The sequence below is a fragment of the Zootermopsis nevadensis genome, unplaced genomic scaffold, assembly GCF_977971745.1.
Source record: "Zootermopsis nevadensis isolate Lab colony 2312 unplaced genomic scaffold, Znev_1.0 Znev_ptg000017l, whole genome shotgun sequence".
Classification (NCBI taxonomy): domain Eukaryota; kingdom Metazoa; phylum Arthropoda; class Insecta; order Blattodea; family Termopsidae; genus Zootermopsis; species Zootermopsis nevadensis.
In genome coordinates this window covers 4,151,899-4,173,825 of record NW_028259149.1, presented here as the reverse complement: position 1 = coordinate 4,173,825, position 21,927 = coordinate 4,151,899, and the positions used below count along the sequence as shown (strand labels likewise).

At 33.7% G+C, this 21,927-nt stretch overlaps 2 protein-coding genes and 1 long non-coding RNA gene across 8 annotated transcripts; 1 reads left to right on the top strand and 2 right to left on the bottom strand.

The window, feature by feature from the left end:
* Positions 1-19: 19 nt before the first annotated feature.
* LOC110838387 (uncharacterized) lies at positions 20-5,272 on the bottom strand. Of its 4 annotated transcripts, XM_022081529.2 has the most exons (5): positions 5,008-5,272; positions 4,871-4,890; positions 4,269-4,513; positions 3,338-3,499; positions 20-2,709 (listed from the first exon to the last, which is right to left on the bottom strand). In XM_022081529.2, the coding sequence occupies exons 3-5, from the start codon at positions 4,383-4,385 to the stop codon at positions 1,546-1,548; spliced, it is 1,443 nt and encodes a 480-aa protein (XP_021937221.1). In that variant the 5' UTR covers positions 4,386-4,513; positions 4,871-4,890; positions 5,008-5,272; the 3' UTR covers positions 20-1,545. The 4 variants fall into 4 exon arrangements, with proteins under 4 accessions (XP_021937221.1, XP_021937222.1, XP_021937220.1 ...); XM_022081530.2 differs by lacking the exon at positions 4,871-4,890 and having other exon boundaries at positions 4,269-4,558; XM_022081528.2 differs by lacking the exon at positions 4,871-4,890.
* Positions 5,218-19,615, top strand: LOC110838388 (uncharacterized). 3 transcript variants are annotated; one of them, XR_015535455.1, is made up of 3 exons: positions 5,218-5,288; positions 6,320-9,121; positions 19,492-19,615. It is a non-coding gene; the product is annotated as an uncharacterized LOC110838388 (long non-coding RNA). The 3 variants fall into 3 exon arrangements; XR_015535453.1 differs by lacking the exon at positions 5,218-5,288 and adding an exon at positions 5,398-5,532; XR_015535454.1 differs by lacking the exons at positions 5,218-5,288; positions 19,492-19,615 and adding exons at positions 5,398-5,532; positions 9,870-10,313.
* On the bottom strand, positions 5,919-19,594 carry LOC110838385 (uncharacterized). The gene is made up of 14 exons (XM_022081527.2): positions 19,462-19,594; positions 18,306-18,508; positions 15,667-15,744; positions 14,861-14,955; positions 14,582-14,638; positions 13,633-13,770; positions 13,371-13,446; positions 12,687-12,874; positions 12,079-12,223; positions 11,426-11,644; positions 10,028-10,164; positions 8,964-9,099; positions 8,063-8,348; positions 5,919-7,687 (listed from the first exon to the last, which is right to left on the bottom strand). The coding sequence occupies exons 1-14, from the start codon at positions 19,592-19,594 to the stop codon at positions 7,440-7,442; spliced, it is 2,139 nt and encodes a 712-aa protein (XP_021937219.1). The 3' UTR covers positions 5,919-7,439.
* Positions 19,616-21,927: the final 2,312 nt, after the last annotated feature.

Here is a 21,927-nt window from a genome sequence, read left to right as displayed (position 1 = left end):
TTCCTCAGAAATGACATAGTTGATAACAATATTTTTTTAATGTTACCTTAAGAGTTGTTATGAACACATGATTTGTGAAGACAGATATTAACATTGTTTTATAGACAACTTTTTATACATAAGAGGTTGTAACATTTCAATATGCATCATAGGATATACATTGCCTTTTAGAAACAAAGTTAATCAATTCTGACAAATTATATGAAAGAAAAAACATTAGAAACGTATGTTCATGCATTTCATTAATAACAGTGATAACTGTGGAATGTATAGAAAATGTAAGGCAACATGCTCTACCTTCTTTCCTGAATAAGAAGAAAAGCAGGCAGGAATAAATCTTATATTTAAACTACAGAGTTTTACATCATCTACAATATATTACTGTACATATGTGGATAATACCTATGGTCAGGCCTGCACAAATTTCCTATAAATTCATGAACCATCTTCAAAAATTAGGCATCAGGATACTCACAAATAAATCAGAAATGGAAATAACACCAACCACATTTATTCACCAATGCTGAAGCTGCCATCTATAAAAGAGATCTGGGACTATATGACATGAGCCTGAAAATGTTATTGTATAACATGCAAATACAACATAAATTACATTTAAAAAATCCTAGGAGAAATCATGAACATTCTAGGCATCTGGATGGCCTGGCACACACTTTATGCGGGCCAGCTTACGGCAATGATTGAACAGCATGTGTACGATATGTTTTTTATGTCAGCCAAGTGTAGTCAGTATGCAAAGGTCAAATAACATGTGGAAGCTCAGTGTTTTCCAGCACATTTTACACTTTCCCAGCCTTGCACATAATTGTGAATACAAACATAAACTAATATGATTCACAAGTTCCCCCTTTCCAAGATGGGTGTCTTCTTGATTGCAGCACTGTACAATATGGCAGCGAGGACCTATAAAACACTGGTAAACTTGCATCAGACCATGTCATTTGGAGATGTTACTAATTTTAAATTTCACTCCCTTAGGACTACAAATTCTTTCCACTATAAATTAACACACACAGTTTCTCAGGAATATATTTCTGTACAAATCAGATAAGTATGAGTTGATATTCAGTGAGATTCTGGTGAAAGAGAAATATCTTACATATAACAGCACTACGGATGCTCTCCACTACATGAGCTATATACATGTCAACAAAAACTCAGATAATGGAAAAATTTGTTACACATATCACAATAATAATGACATTAGGCAGCTTATATGTTCTCATGAATCTACAGATTATTCTGACTGCTGAAATAATTACACCCACTGAAATATGATTGCATAATGCAGACTACCAATTACTCAATCATGTCTGACACCAATCAGGGGAACATGTATGCTCATTACAGGATTAATGATTCTAACTGAATTATGCGTTATATACACTAATAACAACAATAATAAAAAAGACACAATATACTACTAATGTGCTGATGATTCATCATATCACTGATCACCAGATGCTTTATAACACACATCACAGAAAAATTAACACTCCCCACTACATACAAGTTCATGTTTCTTCAAACCATTCTGAAAACTGAATGATTTATTACACACATCACAGGAAATGGACGATCCCCATCATGTGTGCGTTTATGTTCCTTTAGACGACTGCTCTGAGTGAACGATTTATTACAGATATCACAGGAAAACCGACACTCCTCACTATGTATGCGACGATGTCTCTTCAGATCATTGTGTCTATTGAATGATTTCTTACACACATCACAGGAAAATGGATGTTCTCCACTATGTATGAGTTCGTGTATCTTCAGAACACTCCTCTGGCTGAATGACTTATTACATACTTCACAGGAAAATGGACGCTCTCCACTGTGTATGACTTTATGTACCTTAAGATTACCCCTCCGAGTGAATGATTTCTTACATATATCACAGAAAAATGAACGTTCCCCACTATGCATGACTTTATGTTCATTCAGATGACTCCTCTGTCTGAATGATTTATTACATACATTACAGGAAAATGGGCGCTCCTCAATATGTATACGTTGATGTACTTTCAGAACACTCTTCCGCATAAATGATTTATTACAGACATTACAGGAAAATGGATACTCCCCACTATGTGTGCGTTGATGTACCTTCAAATCACTTCTCCCACTGAATGATTTATTACAAATATCACAGGAAAATGGATACTCCTCAGTATGTATATATAGATGTCTCTTCAGATTACTCCTTCGATTGAACGACTTATTGCATACATCACAGGTAAATTGACGCTCCTCCTCACTGTGTGTGCATAGATGTCTCTTCAGATCACTCCTCTGACTGAATGATTCATTACACACATCACAGGAAAATGGATGCTGCTCACTGTGTATACACAGATGTCTCAAGAGATTACTTCTGTGACTGAATGATTTATCACACATATTACAAGAAAATGGATGCTCCCCACTATGTACGAGTTTATGCACATTCAGATGACCCCTCTGGCTGAACGACTTATTACATTCGTCACACGAAAATGGACGTTCCCCACTGTGTATGAGCCGATGTACATTAAGGTGACCCCTGTGACTGAAGGGCTTATTACATACATCACAGGAAAATGGATGCTCCCCACTGTGTATGCACTGATGTCTCTTCAGATCACTCTCTTTGCTGAATGGTTTACTACACACATCACAGGAATACAGATCTTCATTCACAGTGACCTGGTAACAGAAATATAGAAATAGCCTGATACTTCTTTATAGACAGAAGAATAATTTGAAACCAAAGTATAAATGAGATAAATAATTATTGCATTACAAAAATTGTACTATTTATCAAATAAGTACAGTAAAAAATCAAATCACAAAATAAAAAATTAGATAATTGTGTGCTGCTTTATTTTGATTCATATTCATAACTGTGACAGCAACTTTACTACTTTAGAGATACAGACAGTATAAATGTAAAGGAAGTAATAAATGGTAATCTTCATACATTCACAGTTACTCAAAATTGTATGAAAAATTCAAATGGCAGGATGCAGTGCAGAAACAAAACTTACTGCAAGGGATTGGAATAATATGGAAGGTTTTGTGGCTATTTTGTCTGGAAGATTACAGAATTCACTCAATATTTAATTTTTTTCCACTAAAAATGATTGAAGATAAAATGGAATTAGTACTCACCAAACAATGTCAACTAAAATAATACCGAGACATACGTAAAGGTCTCTTTAAAATAACATTCACCACAGCAGATATGCTTCATGTGGAAGAAAAAAAGAAAATAGGCAGTTCTGTATATCTGTGAAATGTGCCCCAACAGCAGACAAAGAGACACAAAACTAACCTCATGTTCAGTCTTTATTTCTGGAAATCCTACTGAAACAGGATCCTCCTCCTCTTCTTGCATATCTGTAACCTCTTCAACTTTTATATGAATGACCTCAATTTTTCTGAGACATGTCTCACTGTATGAACCAGGTACATTTTCCAGTAAATTGACAGAGCTCTGAAAAACCACCACAACCTTATCACTCACATGACTGTGATGTCTCATTACATCATGTAAGATACACTTCATTACAACTGTTTAGCATTGGATCAAACTGATAACTTTCTTTTTATATACAAATTGACTTATTTACAATTATCAGAATCATTATAAAATGTTCTAAAATATATGGTTCGCTCAGCCATCTGATGAGAGTCTTTCATCAACTTCGTTTGCCGCGAAAGCTTCACTTTATACAAAATATATTGTTTCAAAATCTCTTTTCATGAAACATTTAATCAGTTATTCTAAGTTATTTGTATATAACACTAAGGATTGTTTCTTCACATAAATCATTCAACAGTCAAAAAAATTGAAGCATGTCAAATATATTAATACTAGCATGACTCAACATGTGGGACCTGAAAAAACCATTAACAAATTTATGATGAATCATAACTGGAACATTCACAGGATATACACATACTACAATGTGAGACAGATATTTTATTTCTTAACAGCTTTCCAAAAAAACAGAATAAATAAATCAATTGACTTAAGTGTTCCTTCAGAAGGTATTACTTGCTCAGACAATTGAAAAATCCCTAACATTTATGAAACCAGAACATTCATTACTGTGTTCATAGAGCCTACAACTGGTCAAGGTAAATGCTTATGTGGTGATGTCACAATTCTAACAAATTGGCAGCTTTCCTGCTAATTGTAAAACCACTTGACTATGGGATAATAAAATCTGTTTCTTCACAAACAAGCACATTGTACTCACCAAGCCTTCTTTCAGAGAAGGAAACATTTCTTCAACTCTCCGCACTATAATTTTTGGGACTCTTGTTGAAACAGAATGCAAATTCTTTTGCAAGTCTAAAACTTGTTCATCAGACATTATGGTTTGCTGGTTGTGTAAAAGAATGGCTTACAAGAAACCTCCTGATACAGCTCCGTAATTTGAATAGTTGAATTATAGTTGTTTCATTAAGAGAGTTTTTTGTACTTGGAATATATGTTCTGGTCCTGAAAGTATATAGTGACTATTAAGTGGCACTTGAACATACCAAACTGTAAGTAAAAACAAGACTTTACACTAGTTAAATTTTTTTTGATGAAATGCTAGTTACAAAACAAAAAATACACTTAATTACAAATATAAATTAAAATCCAAACCATTAACATAAAACTTATAGCAATATGTATCAACAAGATGACTTATCTTATGGGATTTTGCAGTACTAAAACTGGTTTAAGTTTAGCAATGTTTAAGAGGTGCTTGCTGCCTCCTGATAATGGGGGCAAACATACGTCTGTAACGTCAAAAAACTTCACCAGGCTACACAGTCCAACACCCCAAAAGATTGTCATCTTCATACTCACAGCCGTACTTTTCATAGCACCTAATAACATGTTTAAGAAGGATGTTAAAAGAAACATATACTAAAATGTATAACGTATAAGGGCGAGGACCTATGACTACGACTAACTGGCCACTGGACTGAAGGAATAAATCAAACCTGGAAGAAACACACACTGGACTTTACCAGGTATGACAAATATAGTTAATATTAGCGCCGAGAAACACCAAACTGTTTTTAAATTGTTTTGAATGAGCACATTGTAAGACTGCAGACAGACAACAGAAAAATACGCAGTTCCTTCCAACCAACGGATGATATACACACTATACATTTATGACAACGTGAGGTATAAGGTATAGGAAGGAGTCGCCATATGGGGAGAAGAACGTCACTGCGCATGATGTCATATCACATAACAAAAAACTGTAATTAATACGGTAGGGAATGTTGTCAAAATAAGCTAAAGGCCACTTATGTAACCTAATTTTCATCGATATGCAAGTAGGCTTAAGATCAGTTTATTCAACTTCTTTCGCAAGTATTTCAGACAAACAGTATTTATGTACTATGAAAGAGTGTATAAACACGTACGTTTAGAAGTCTTCAAAATAGTCAGTGATCAGGAACTGCCCTTCCACTACGTATATTCGAACGTTGTTATCTGTGGTATATTTAACTCAAGTAGGTAACGTTATCCAGTTAGTGACGTTTTATGATGCCATCATGAAAATGTTCTTTTTCCAACATCTTTCCTGTATTCTTACGCCAGTGGGAAATTCAAACACACTGGGATGCATAAAAAAGCAAAAGCAAAACTGTCCCATTATGCATACATAATGCTATAACTAGGTATTTTATTATGAATTACTTTATTGTTTTAGTTAACAGTATCATGTCACGCGTACCTTAGCTTCATTTTCTTGTGCTGTGTAGTCTGGTAGAAGTTTACTAACATTCCAGAGGTATCTGTGACCAAGAAAATACTTGAAACAGTACTTTGGGGCATTAAGTTGCCTAAATTGTGAAGAAAATAAGGAGAATTGGGAGCGGTGATGAATAAGACAAAAGAAATACAATTGTTTTTATTACTACTATTGTATTAGAATAATGAAGGATAAACTAAATTGTTCAATTATTATAACTTTAATTCATAAATAATCAATCTATAAGAATATTTATTGTAAACTGACAAAGCTATGATATCATTTGACACCACCATGAGTGCTTGAAGGGGAAAGATTGAGAGTGAAAAGATATTTTTATAACAGTCACAGACATTGTAAACACAGCGATAAACCTTCAGGTTCCATAAAGAAAGTGGGCTATTCTTTGACAAGCTGAGTATACAATCAACTTTTCAAACAATTTCCTGCACCATAGTGTGAGACATTTTCTATGCTCAAATCAAATGTTACCAGATTTATAAAAAATGTGACATTTGAGCAATGATGATGATGATTTCTTTTAGGTTGTGATGGCTTGAAGATGACATCAAAAATGAAGATTATGGCAGGATAGATATATTGAAATAAGGATGACATTACATTTTGTTTTAAAGTGTGTTAGTGTTTATAATTAATGTTCTGGATATCCAGATATGCATTTTCATCTATCGAACAATTCTATTAATTAGGAATTGCAACAATTGTTAATATATGGTATATATAACATCCTTTCATTAATAAACTCAATTTATTAACAGCAATTTTGAATCTCTGATTTAATTAAAATCTAGTTCCAGATTACAGTTATTATTGTGTTTAATCTGTAAAATAGTCTCCTTCTCAAAGGAGTGGATATAGTGTCACTAAAGAATTCCAATATATTTAAAATATGGACCTGCAATCTCTGTTTATAAAAGAGAGTATGAAGATAAATAAAAACACACTACTATTATTATAATGACTCTAAGAAGTGCTAAAATCACTGGATTTGTAGAACTTACATGTATCTGATACACTGCAGCTTTTCCATTTTTCCAGTCAGTTACACTATCAATATATAAACTTTCCCAAAATTCCTGAGTTATTTTCCCACAATTTAATGCACAGTTTTCACTATTCTTCTGACCTCTTGCCTATCACAGTAGAAATAAAACAGGTAAATTAAGAACTAAATAATAAAAGAAATGCAACTCCTGGAAACCAATGAATTGGAGTTTAGGGTGGGTTCTATGTTCTGGGTGAAATGCTAGCCAAAAATTAAATGGACTAGAGTAGTCAGCTTCTAATTTCAACCACTTTTTCCCCTGTGCCAAATGGATGTCAGGTGGCTGCCAAAATCGGATAGAACATAGTAGCAAATAATAACAATTCCTATCTCTGTAAGGAATTAAATCCTGACAAATCTAACCCTTAATTGGTCATTTTTCTTACCGAGCTAACCTGACTCTTTACCAGTATTTTGACAGCAAGGATTTTATAAATTTCTTTTAATTCTGACACTCTGCAGTTTACTTACCAACATATAATGAAATCCAGAGCTTTCCCCATAATTGCATTACTTTATTAAGGAGAATATTATTTTAACATTTGTACTGTTCTGATGTGTCACAATTTATAAAGTTGATAATACAGCTCCTCAGACTTCTATTCTGGATTCATTGTGAGACTAATTCTCTCAAACTGATCTTCTCTCCGGCGATCTGAAGGTGATGTAGGAGACCCAACAAACCTATGCTGTGAATTGGACAGGGACTGCATGATGTTTCTCACTACAGGGGCATTGAGGGCTCTCTCCGAGAGAGATTGGGGTCTTGTGCTTCCTGAGTTTTTCTGCAGAGTGTTGCTGCTTTCCAAGATTGTAGGCAGACCAGCAGTGTCTGATTGCAATCCTCCTGAAAGTTAGAATAATTATGAAATCTATTATGCTTAATGTTTACTCAAACAATAAGATATAATCTATAGCAAATGTAGGAACACATACTGATTCTGACTGAGACAGAATAAGCAGTTTCAGGTTACTTAATGATGCTGCATGAACTACAGAGGTATTTTTCACTGACCATGAATAATAAGGAATCTGGAAGTGACTGCAGTATATTTTATGGCATCATTCTTTCAGAGATACTCATAAAAATCATGACTAACCTCAGTTGGGGTACCTAATACCTTGGCTGTACCAAGTCAGAGGCATTACCACTGAGCAAGCATACTCAGTGAGCGGCTGCAAAAATTATTTTGAAAATCACCAGCTATAATTGTTTATTCACCTTGGTTTTCATGTTGACTATGAACACTGCGTGGGGTCCGTTGGAAGGAACTTCGGGTGCTAAGTCGCCCACTGGAGCGTCTTGAACTTTGACGTAGAGATCGAGACAGCTGGCGGAACCTGTTTAGGGTCGTTTCTTGTGTTGCTGGGTTTTGCTGTGATTGGTAATCCAGAAGTGCATGAATAACCTGATCTAGCATCTCGCGGTCTTGGAGAGGTGATGTACCAGTGTTAATACTGCTTGCTCTGTTACTGTGACTACCTCCAAGCCCTAACACATGACTCATCTGAAAGTACAGTCAGTTACATCATTATTAGTAATATTTTATAACATAGATGAGGATATTTGAGATGAGACAAAAAGTTAATATGAAGTTGGAAGAATTACATAATGAGGATCTTAAAAATTTGCACTCTTCGCCAAATATTACTTGGGTGATCAAGTTGGGCAGATGAAATGGGCAGGGGCTGTAGCATGCAGGGAAGAGTTGAGAAATGGATACAAAATATTTGTTGGAAAACCTGAGAGAAAACTTGAGATACATGGACATGGAGGATAATATTGACATGGATCTTAAAGAAATAAGATTAGAGAAATAAACTCTCTTTCATAAACACTGTAATAAGCTTTTAGGTCCCGAAAGAAAGGTGAATAATTTTTTGACTAAATGAGAGATTCCTGTCTTTTTTAAAAGAATTATACTCCATGGAGTTATTTACAGAAACATTATGTCAGTATATTCTGTGCTGGCCAATATTCATTCATTTATTAGCACTTATACTTCACCAAAAGAAAATTCCTTCCCTTTATAAATGTATATATATTTCTTCCACCTTTAAAATTTATATCTAAGACACAAATTTCTTTTGTATAATTCATTTATGGCTTTGTTATTACTTACATCTGCTGTGTTGGCAGAATAACTGCATCGGTTCACCTTGCGGAATGTGCTGTCATCAATGGCTTCCCTCACCGCAGCTTCCAGTGTGTATTCCAGTTCATCAGGAGGGACCGTGCTCAGCTCATTAATTGCCTGTCTGAAAAGCAAAGAAAATGAAGGTAGAGGATTGTAAGGAGTTTGATAATTTTTTTCCAAATTCAAGAAATAGAGAGAAATAAAACATTATATTACATTTTCACATGATATAGTAAATGCAAAATATTAAACACTCACTTATACATGTGAAATATTGTGACTTGGCACTGACCATAATGTCACTACACACAGGGTGCTCCTGTCTTTAACTTTTTTGTTAGTTTTCCTATGATACACAACCATCAGCAGACTTTCTGTATTTTGGCATCTTTCAACAAAAAATACAGAATTCTGTATGATTCTACTTGTCACTGACAGTTGAGTAGCTGTGTTATTCAGAACATATTTTCAACTGCTTAGCTAATGTAGTACTGAATGTTGAATTGGAAAGGATATATAAGTGGTAGATAACTACCCTAATATCTCAGAAACCTCACTTGGAATGAATAATATATAGTCAAAGATTCAAATTTGGACCTCTCAAAGATAAAGCAGAAATTCTAATCACTTGCATGTAATATCTGGTATTACCAGTGAAGATCTGGGTTTTTGATAATGACAGCATGGATCTCACTCTTCATGTCTGTCAATGTGAGTACCAAAATGGTACCATCTAGCCACAAGCTGAGACATGCAGGGACTGATACTAAGATAAAATTTGAAATAATCATTTTGATGCTGATCTTTTTGGTTGCGACATCATGTGGACTTGCAGAATTTTGTTTCTCAACTCCTCCATCTGAAAAGCTATTCTAAAAGTTCTTGTTGCAGGGATGAGACAAGAGAGTACATGTAGTGGAAATGTGCCTGGAGAAGACTATCTAATATGAAGTAGGTCAAGTCAATTTCTTGACATGCTGTGATTAAAATTCTGGGTAAAATTTGATCCATTTATGTGGAATTCAGATTGATATTGGCGAGATACATACTCAACATCACTGGCATTGCCCTTGTCATTTGCTTGGTTCATTGTGGCTCTGTTGGCATCTCGAACAACACGAATATCATGCTCCCAAAAACGCCTTAGGTCAGGACTTGAAGTATACGGGGCAGCCACTTCTTTAATCTGCAATGACAGAAATATTTACAAGTCAAACTCAAACGAATGAGAGAAACCAGCAACTGTTAGTACAATGTGTACCAGTACTGATAATTCTCATGGTTCTTGTACATTCATCATGGAACAGTCACTAAAATTACACTGTTTTGCACAGACATTCATTTTGTAATATTTACTGATATTTCCATCCTGAAAACCCACAGTTGGCTGACTACTCTAAAGGAAGGAATGGAGGAAACTGGTTACAATTTTAGTAATAACCGAGAGCAAAGTGAGACATGAAAAAATGTCTAATATGGCTGTCCTCTGGCTTATAGTGCCATGTAGCCTGACACAAGTTTACTGATACTTCAGAGGCAGCAAGCACCTCTGAAACCAGATTATATAGCATGACAACCTAGAATAAAGCCATCTTTATAATTGCTGCTGTGTGAACCTCAAATTGGACATGAGAAAAAGCCCTTTACCTGGTCAGTTCTAAAAGTTATTCAAAGTGGCCATGATATTGATGACAAAATACATGATAATGATATTTTGGTTGCTGACAATAAGACTGATTGTTCAAATACTGATATTTGACCAAATTTAGAGTTATTTGAAATGTCTGAAGTGTAAAGAAATATGCTGGCACTGCCTATAGAAATCATCAAAATATAAAATTTAACCAAACCTCTGAAATAAGTTGATGTCTCACCAGATTCAACAATGGCCAATTAATCAAGATTAATGAGAAATACTTGTTAAAATCACTATAAATTTCCAGGAGACTGTTTTGAATCAAGTGTGGTTGTTTCACAGTAAGGTCATGTACTGTGAAAAACCTAAAACCACAAAATGATATATACAGTCATAATAAATTTGTACTAATACTCACATGAATATGTTTCTTGAAACAAAATTTCTTAAATATTCAGCAGAGCCTCAAAGAAGCTCCTCAGAATACCTGAAACACTATAATGCTGAATATAAGAGGAACTGATCTCTTATATTACAGTACTTAAACTAGTGTGATCAAATATTCCTTGCCATGCTTAAGAAATTAAAATGTAGTGTACATAAGGGATTTAAATGAACTTACTTTATACTATCCAGATGCAGTGAATTTAAATTGATTTTTTGTGTTGCATCTCATAATAAATTTGAGTCATGATCCACAGTCCATATGAAACATTTTGCACCAAACTACCATCACCATCTAGACATCTGTTACATTGAAAATAAAAATCCAATTTTATATACGTTTGTATAGACATATTTTGTGACTTACCTTAAGCACAACTATTGCTGTTGTAAAAATGCACGCAATGTTCACTAATGTGAGACAGAAGCTGATTATTCCCATAATTGCCAACTCTGAAGGATATTTATCCATTGTTGTGTACGTAAGCTTGGCTTCTGTTGGACCACTATAATTCTCTCCTTTAAGATAAGGGATTCTGACATCATCATAGATTAAGACTATGCATGCCAAACCCCACATTATTCCCTGGAAGTAAAACACATTAATAGAACAAAGGGCCAAGGAACTGATGACTTAATTATCAATTCTGAAGAATTTCATGCCAGCAGATTTCTCACAGCATGAGAATACACAGGCAAGAATAAAAAGTTAAATGTTTAACCTTTTTAGTAAATAACTGATACTAATGTTTTCTTTGTACTTTAAACCAATCTGGCATTCATTGTTGACTTACTAAGCCTATGAAAGATTCTTTAGGCATATAATATCATAATGACAATTAGCACCGATAATGGAGGCAGCAAGTACCTCTGAATCGTCGGTAAACTTCCACCAGACTACCCAGTGCTACAAACCAGAAGACAGCCATCTTAATACTTGCTGCCATGAGAAAATCAAATTCTACCAAGTTTGGAGAAATTTAAAAAATTATTCAGAGAACCGTGAGAGACAGTACTCACACAATTGACAGCAGGTGGCAGCAATGAAGCAGATATGGCAACACCAATCAGAGGGCCTGCACTACCTTGAAGCAAAGCTAATGCAACTCCAGTTCCTGATGGGAGGGCCCATAAAACACCAATCCACAATGATCGTGCCATCCCTCTGAAAGTAACATACTATATGACTTGGGATTCAGATAGCAAGAAAATGATATGGTAACTTATGAATAAAAAAATGTGGTAACAACATGCCATGACACATTTACGGTACTATCCTAGCATTTTCCTGGAAGGACTAAGGGCAACTATAAAACTCCCAGTCAGTCCCACCAGGATATGAAACAAGCATTTTCCAAGTTCAAGTCAAGACATGTAAAACTGTGCTAACCTCCTTAAATCATATGTTTTCACACAGCTGAAGTAAACTGTTATTACAAGGAAGAAGGGAGGCCACCCATAGTATATGCTATCAAACACTCCAACTTCTAGCTTTCTTTACTTTATACAGAAAGTATAATTATGGTTATGATCATATGTGCAGTCACATCTTTGTCATTAGTACTTTAGAAAATAACTGTCACTATTAACCATTGTCATTATAATTGGATTATGAGCAGAGAACTCACCTGGCCTTCATCTCTTCTGTAGGCCAGTCTCCTGTTCCCCATGGATCATCTGTTGTTCCAAGTACTAGGCCAAATATAAATCCAAATACAAGTGACATCAAAAGACCTATAATTTCACTTCGAAAACCAATCTTTTGTAATTTCCTGTCTGCAATTGCAGTTCCAAATGTAGCAGTCATAATTGGACTCTGAAATATTTAAACAACATGTGTACATGATTGCATATTACTATTTGACCATTTAGTCATTATAATGACAAAGCAAGGAATGAAATGACATTTTGTGTTGGCACTTAAAATACTTCATCTTATGCTTTTGCTGACTATTTAAATCAGCAGTAACACTATTTTCTTGCAGGGTTTGTTGATGTGGTTGATTAATGATATGTATGGCAAAACTGAAACCATTTATAAATACATGATTTACAAAAGTAGTTGACTGATAGTTTAGAGAATGTTGATCTCATACCATCTGTCAATGACAACTTGAAACATAAAGGCTTGGTTATTTAAAAAGTAGTCATGACCTTACCTCAATGTTGATTAGAATGGATAAAATCATGTCTCAACACATGTGGTTCCCATACCTTTTTGATAGTCTAATTTAAATTCAGGAACAATTTCTAGTTCAATAAGAAACTGTAACTATTATGTGAAATTGTATGGATCCCTCAGGACCTCTTACCATGAGTGGTGAAACCAGCATAGCAGCAACTATGTTCACAGAGTTACTCTCCACCAATCCCACAGCTGCAATCATACTGCAAGAGAGTATGTAGACAGACTCACTGCCATGAAAACCTCAAATCATATTAAGAAAATTACAAACTGGCACTGACCAACAAGCTGGGGGAGTTACTGGTATACTACACTCATCTAAATGCAAAATAAACTGAATATTATACTAGTTATAGCCATATTATAAAATTAAAATTATTTTCACATACTCAGCTGTTAGAACAAGCAAGAGGAAATCAAATGAACACTCTCCTGAGCTTCTCACACCATCGACTACTGATTTCACTGTCAGTTTTGCCCGGACCGACTGCACAAAGTTGTTCCAAGCCTTCTTCTCTGAAGAATCCCTGTAAAAAAATATAAGAAAATAAATAGACCTCTTTTGTCATCTGATCCTACACAGTCTGTTTCTTGAAATAAACAACAACTTATTTTATAAATACTTTTACCGTTCAATATAGAGTGCCACAATTTATTTGCCGTGGTCAACTGGCACTGCTGTGGAGTCTCATGTAAGGATACACATATTACAGAGCTTCCATTGTTGTAACCACCTGTTTGTAATATTGGAACAAATGCATTTCAGTTATAAATTTTGAATGAATATTTGTCTGTTTTTGTGTATATTATCATTTCTTTCTAATTAATATTCTTGAAAAATTTGTAATTTTACACTTGACCACTTCTCATGTTACAATGTTGATTCCATCATGAATGGTACACTACCTCTTTTTTACATGTATTATTTCTGATTACTTTCTAACTAATGTTTTTATTTTTTAAAAAAATAGTAAACTAATATTTGTTTCACAATTCTTCAGTTACTGGATGATTTTCAAAAACGCATTACGTCTTTAAAACAAGGATGTAGTGTAGTTTGAAGTTAAAGAACTCCAAACCAAAGAATTGAATTTATTACCTAATCAGCTTGTCATGCTTGACAGAATTAGAAACACATTTATATAATCCTCATTATGAGGTGTTCATTTCACAACTGAGTGTGGATGTAGTCCCAGTTTTCAACGCATTTATAAAAGATGAAGATGGAGACAGTATATTTCTCTGAAATGTTGGTATCTACCTATAGGTCTACACTGTGACACGGCCCAGAACAACATAATAATTTTAAGAGTTACACTGCAAAATATGTGAACTTACTCATCTTCATCATTCACCTCTTCCATGCCCTTATAGAACACTGTGCAGGGTACAACACTGCAAATCAAAGAATACATTAAGGATTATAAATACCGTTTCTTTATTTTATTTTTAATTTCTTTCAAGTATTTCAATTGTAGTGAACATCTTATTAAGGTCCTATTATGTTAAAATTGATAATAATGCAAATAACACCAGACATCAGAATTATCATTATTAGGTATAACAACCCATACAGCAATGAAGTGGACACACATGATGAATAATTATATATGTTACCTTACTACTGAATTGTATTTTATTCCAATTCCCATTTCTGTCAAGCAGTGAAGACAGTTTTCACATGGATCTCCAGCTCCAACTGGGAAAAACACCTACGAATAAAATATACATATTATGCCAAGAGTCATAATTAGTAGTACAAAGTCATGGTACTTTGTGTTAAAATTTTTTAATACAACCTCAATGCTATGCACCCAAGTTGATGTATTCTGGGTAGATATGCATTTCATGTTGAACAAATGTACATAGTACACATTTTTAGCAATACCTTATAACAGTCTAAAAAAATCTATAAATTAGAAAATGAAAATTATTTAATTCTGAAGATGTACATATCACTTCAGTACAAACTACTGACATTTTTAAATCTGAAAGTGTTTACTGCTACTATAAATGGAAATCAGCCCTTCTCATTGCTTTACGTTACAGCTCCAAGCAGCCATTGACAGTAACATATTAACAATGGAGACAGGAAACACATTCACACATATGATATATAAATAATAAAAAAGGGACTAATGATTATGATGGATATAAAATTAATTAAAATAATTATAAATAAATAAACCCTTGATTTTCAATATTTTCGTAGTCTGGAATCTGTACAATATATCACAGTGAATTGGAGAACCCAAATCTTATTTTCCTAATAGTCTGTGTATCTCTCACATAATACACAATGAGTAAAGTATATTATGTATATGTACATATGTGTATATGGATTTAGTGTAATAACATAACTTTAATCACAGTGCCATGTGCACTGTTTTACCTTTGCTTCTGTGCATTGCTGATTAACTCACCTGGTAATAAAAGCCATTCTTATCATTGCACCAAACAACGTGTTCAACTTCCAACTTCTTTAGCAGTTCTTCTAATATCTGAAGCAGTAATTACAAAAACATTAGCGAAAATAACTGCTGGAAGCTCTGGAATTCATTCAAATGTAGCTGATTTACAAATTCCTAACTAGCTGTACCCTATACTATCTCCATACATCACTAATTATTCAATTGGTCAGCTTTTGCAATTTAAAGATGCTTTTACTTCAAACCATCACCACACACTCACACACACACACACACACACACACACATACATACAACCACACAAACCAACTAAACCATACCTCAAATGAAACTGAAAATAAGAAAAATACTTTATATAACACGTTGGTTTGTTACACCTTTAATAATCACATAACATAGCAAATATTACTGAGTCCATGATAGAAAAATAAGTATCAGTAATTTATTAAAAATTGGCTCAGAACAGGGTTGAACACTTATATTAGTAACCTCTCAATACATAAATTTTTCATGCAACAAAGAAAAATCTAGCCAATAGTAAAATGTTGTATAATTTGTACATAGAAACTTCCTTACAATATAATTTAAACAATATGAGTGTACTTAATCTAGCTGTATGGATACTTGCTCTATTTTAAGCTGTGATCTTGACTATTTCTCAGTTATTGCATGAATAAAATATTTTATGTTTGTCACCATTTAGTGTAATAAGGGTTTGTTCTTTTCCCATCTATTGCACATACAGTTTTCTTCATAGACAGATTTCCTTTCACTGAGTACACATACAGGACATTTGTAAAAGTATTTCATTTCAAGAAATTAAAAATTTATCTTTCATTCTGAATGCAGTACCTTTAATTACAGTACCAGTACATAATAAGATAGAAACACACCAATGGCCAAATTACACTAATTACTTTGTTTTGCTTCTTGATCTTGTATGTTTCATCATAACACCAACAGGATGTCAGTATCCTTCTAGAAAAAAGAATGCCATTAAGTGAAATGATGCATTATTCTGGTGTTAACACCTAGCATCTAACTGTCTTTCTGAAATCAGGGATGATGAAAATTCTGTTAATATGCTGGTAATAAACCCACAGAAACAGGTACTGTAAGATACTATAGTGAAGTACAAATAATTGAAAATCCATCATGATGTACTATAAATACAACAGTCAAATATATTTAGGAATATAAACAAAAGAAAACACCAATATTTTTTTTAAAAAAACTTATTTGTGTTTATCATGAGTAATTTTACTATAAAAATGTTCAGGTGCTGATAATAAACTGTGATAAAATAGACTAACGATGCAAATTGAAGTATACCATCATACTGTCAAATGGTAAACTATACTGATGTTAATCTTTGATTTCATAACTTTTTTGTGTTCATCTGTGATTTGCTTAATGTTGCTTTAATAGTTCAGACTATCATCCTATCATTCCATGTTATATAGAACTGAATGATAGGATGATTTTAATAAACTGGTAAGGATATGGAAGTGGTTATAGCCTAATTTAAGGTATTATCCTGGTATTTGCCTGTAGGGACTGTGGAAATTCACAGTAAATTTCAGTCAGAATAGCCCATATCTGGGTTGAGATTTGAATCAGGGAAGCCCCCTAAATACAAAGCAGGAATGCCAACCATCCAGCCATGACAATCAATGGCATACTGTAACAACAGGAATATACTATGCAATAGTCATGCTCAATGAGGGTCCTTAGCTGAAGGAGTCAATTAAGTAGATCATTAGTTACATAGTCAATTGAATAAAAATTTACTTGGATATTATCCATCGTCTAGTAATAAAACGTAAAACGACGTTTCGGAGATGGGGCTCTATCTCCGTCTTCAGGTTCCTACTCAGTTGGGCCCACTAGATAGAGCTAATCCCTATCTCCGGACAAATTAAAAAGTGAAAGTCCCAGAATAAAAAGGCATAACCACACCATCCATCCGTGGGACGTAAAAGAATAGTATGTAGAAAACAAAATTCATAAACACGAATAAAGCCAAAAGACAAAAACTCACAAAAAGGTGGGAATAAATACACATGAATATTAACTTGAAACTCGATGCCCACCTTGGATTTCTTGAGAGATGACAGGTATCCAAATAGGAGATAAATCCAAACTAGGCTGGCTGATAGGATTGGCGAGTAGTGCCATGTGTGCCGCCTCCTTGTATTTTCTGTAGATGGTATTGGGTTCAGTTAATAATACTCTGGTCCCATCTGGAACCTGAAAACGGAGATAGAGCCCCATCTCCGAAACGTCGTTTTACGTTTTTTACGTTTTATTACTAGACGATGGATAATATCCAAGTAAATTTTTATTCAATTGACTCTTCACCATCGTCAAGAAGTTTCAGATTTGATATTAGTTACATACTTTATTAATTTTGTACTTAGTTCTAGTTACCTTCTCTTAGCTTTATATACAGTCACAGACAGCCAGAATAAGTTTCATAATATGAGAATAATCATTCCAATTGAGATTACATATTTTAGTATAAGTTTTTAATTGTCATCTTTTGCTACTGCAACACTTTTTAAGCCAAGGTATGTTACAATTACACATGTCAAAAATCATGTAAGAAAACATCTCAGCATTATCCATCTTACCCGCTCCATTGATATTATTTCATTGCCAAAATTCATAGTATTCTTAGTCACTGTGCCAGGTTCTTGTAATTTTGTTGTTGATACTGCGTGCTTCTCACCATTTGAGGGTTCTTTGGAGCGAAATAATGGACTTATCTTCCCCAACCCATGTCTCATAAGTCCTTCTTTCGGGTCTAAGGCATCCAGTTTTATGAGGTTCTCCCCTGCAGGTCAAAACAATATAAGATATCCAAAACAGGAATGAAAAATAAAAATGAAGGCCTAAGTTTCTAGTAATTCTTTGTGTGATGCAAAAAAACTATGTATAGGGTACACAGTGTGTGTGTTTGTGTGATCCATCACACCTTCAAACTCTTTAACCGTATGACAGATTTGTATTAAATTTCTTATGTGTCCTCTGTATGAAGTACACAAAATGAACATGTAGTGGTGCCTTCAAAATTTCCATACTGTTTGTACAATAATATGGTACCAACATTGGCTGAAACAGAATCAGAGTCTATATTAGAAATTTCATTTTGGTTTGAAATAGCCTGTTATAAAACCTACTGCACACCAAGCTCAAATTGAATTTTCTCAAAAACATTCATTGTAAAAATAAACTTGCACATCACATAAAATATAGAAATCTGTCGACAATTTTCCATTAAAACATTGACATTGTATTTAATGAAACATAAGGACAAAACTGACTCCAGAAGATGTCTATATCACAATATATTTTAAAACAATGGGACTGTTTTATATACAGAATACATTTAGATTTGGAGACATTTCCGAATTTCAAGTACCAATTCAAATTTGACTCAGAATTTTAATCATAGCATGTCAATGAATCATCTTAACTGTTAGACATTAGGCAGTCTCTTTCAGGTACAGTTCCCCTACATGTATACATTTGTCTCACCTCTGCAGGAAAGAATTATTTAGGAGTTTGCAACTAATGGAAACATTGAGAAACAATAGAAATTCATCGTCAAATTTTAACTGCCCTTGTATAACATAAAATTTATTAAACTTAGGGCTTAAATAGCAGCCTGGTCTGCAACTACACGAGGTACCAGCACCAAATTTGTAAACAATGTTCAGACTATTATTCACTTACAGAAATCAGACGAACAGCTTTGTAGTAAAATATTACACATGATCTGTTTACCTGTAGATCCTTTCTGTAAACCTTGAATAGGTATAGTGTCAGCAGAGGGCAGGATAACTGGAGATGTTCCATACAAAAGAGACTTCTCATATTCAGCTGTGGGAACACACACGACAAAGAGTACTCCTGGCATTGCGAACTGCTGCTACTGCCAGCAACACCTAATCTGAAAAGGGTAATGCAGCAACCACCCAGTAGATAAGTTGGCACCCCCACTACACCTACACCAATGAAATACCGAGGTAAATGTCCTTAATTGAGTGAAAATTGAGTTGCTTGTGTGAAAAATTATAACACTGATAACTGCTGATTAAATACAATTATTCTATGTGAATTACTTGGGTGAATATACTAAGCAGTCAACATAAGTAGTTCAATGCCAGTAGTGAAAGGAACTGGGCAATTACAGAGGATATTACAAAATTTCTACAATAATTAAGTCACTGACCAATATATAATTGAAGTGCCTATCAAGAATATAATGTGAACTGACTCTTGGAAGTACTAATTTCTCACCCAATTATCAACATCTCAGAAAGTGCAGATTCTCTACTCAGACCTAGACACTTTCAAACAAACAGAACCATGAAGATATCCGTCTTCTGGGTTGTTGCGCTGTGTAGTCTGGTCGATGTTAACCAACGTTTCAGAGGTCATACTGCCTCCGTCAGCAGGGCCCTCAAGTCTTACAAACAGAACCATTCCAGAGCAAATAAAGATAAATATTTGAAATAGGTTTTTAACGAAATTAACATTAAAGTTGGGAAAAGTTCTGTACCACAAAATGAATTATGTAATTCTTAAACTGTTTTTAATATAGTGCCTGTTATTTATAAAAGTCTTTTCAGTGCACCATAACAGTTTAAACTGAAATGCATTTATATACGTTTAACAAAAGATCACAAAGTGTGATAAAAGAAATTCAGTCCTGTTCAGCCCTGTTTTGGCATTTTATCAGACTGTGTATTGTTTCTTCGATTGTTGCCCCCTCTCAATACTCATATTTGTCAGAAAATATCTATTATTTTTTAATTATTAATTTCAGACATTTTTGACTTTAAGAATAGTAATCTTTAACATTTCGTGTCATTTGTAATGTATTACTTTTTCCTAAAATGTTCTTAATCCATCACATTTTTGCTAGAAAATGAAAAAGTGCACATAAGACCATTTGATCATTACAAAACTCATTTTGTGGTTTTCTCCAGCTTCCATCACTGGTCTACTCTTAGGTCCAAATAATTTCCTATACATCCTGTTCTCAAAGACACAACACATCAGTACAGTTACTATACAGTACATAACAAAGTTATACCTTATCAGCACTCTTCTATCTTTTAAAATAATTTAAAATCTTAATTTAAAATTATCATTTTCCATACTTTCAAATCAGAACTGTAACATTTAAGAACTGCCCAGTGGCAGGATATTTTTAATTCCAATAGGTAATTATAGAACCAACTATTACATAAATTTATCAGCTTAACTCCAAAGTTTAATTAAGTTCGGTATGAGGATCATTCAGTTTTAGCATCATAAGAAACCACAATGTGCATTCAAATAGTTTTCTTTGTTCACAGCTGCTACTCCTTGATAGATTCTATGGGAATCTGATGCTTATTCAATCACTGATTTACATCATTACAACAGTATGAAAACACAGTTAATATGGTATCTTAATTTCTCCATGAGTGTTGATACATGAAAAGCACATATTCTTCTGTAATATGTGGGCCATCTAATTTGTTCTGACTTTGACAATGGTTACTTATAAACAAAACTAATATATAACATAAACTTACCATAGTATCTTTATAATGGACTGTGTCAAGCATGATTACAATTAATCAGTTCCAGTTATGGACTATTAAATTGTACCTTAGTAATTAAGACAAAACAAAACCATTTGTATTGGACTTACAATTTCTGCTCCCATACACTCCAATAGCTTAAAGACAAACTGTAAAATAGTAATGACATTGAAGAAATTGTAAAGAACAAAATTAAGTCAAAATGTCGTGCAGTACAATAGGTTCATGCCACTCCTTTCAAAAGTTACAAATCTATAATTCGGAGTGTTATTTCAGAATCTACTGAAAATGGTTGAAACCATGAAAAAAAGTTGCATCATAATAAAATGCTAAATTAATCAGTTAAATGAAATAATTTTTGTTTAAAATTTATCATATAAAGCAACATTACTGAAACAGGTTAAAAGAGTGCACAAAAATAAATAAAATGAAGATATTCAGTCCTACCCAGATTTATAAATGTTTCCACTGACTGATATATAATTTATAGTGCTGCTTTGCACATTACCTTGTTTGTACAATTTAGAAACAATTGATTATAGCATATTTGTTATAAGTGACATTTCATATTTTTAACAACTTTACAATTAGCTGATTAGTTCAAAACACGCTTTTAGATTTTCTAAATTGTCATTGCTTAACTTTTGGCAAGTCC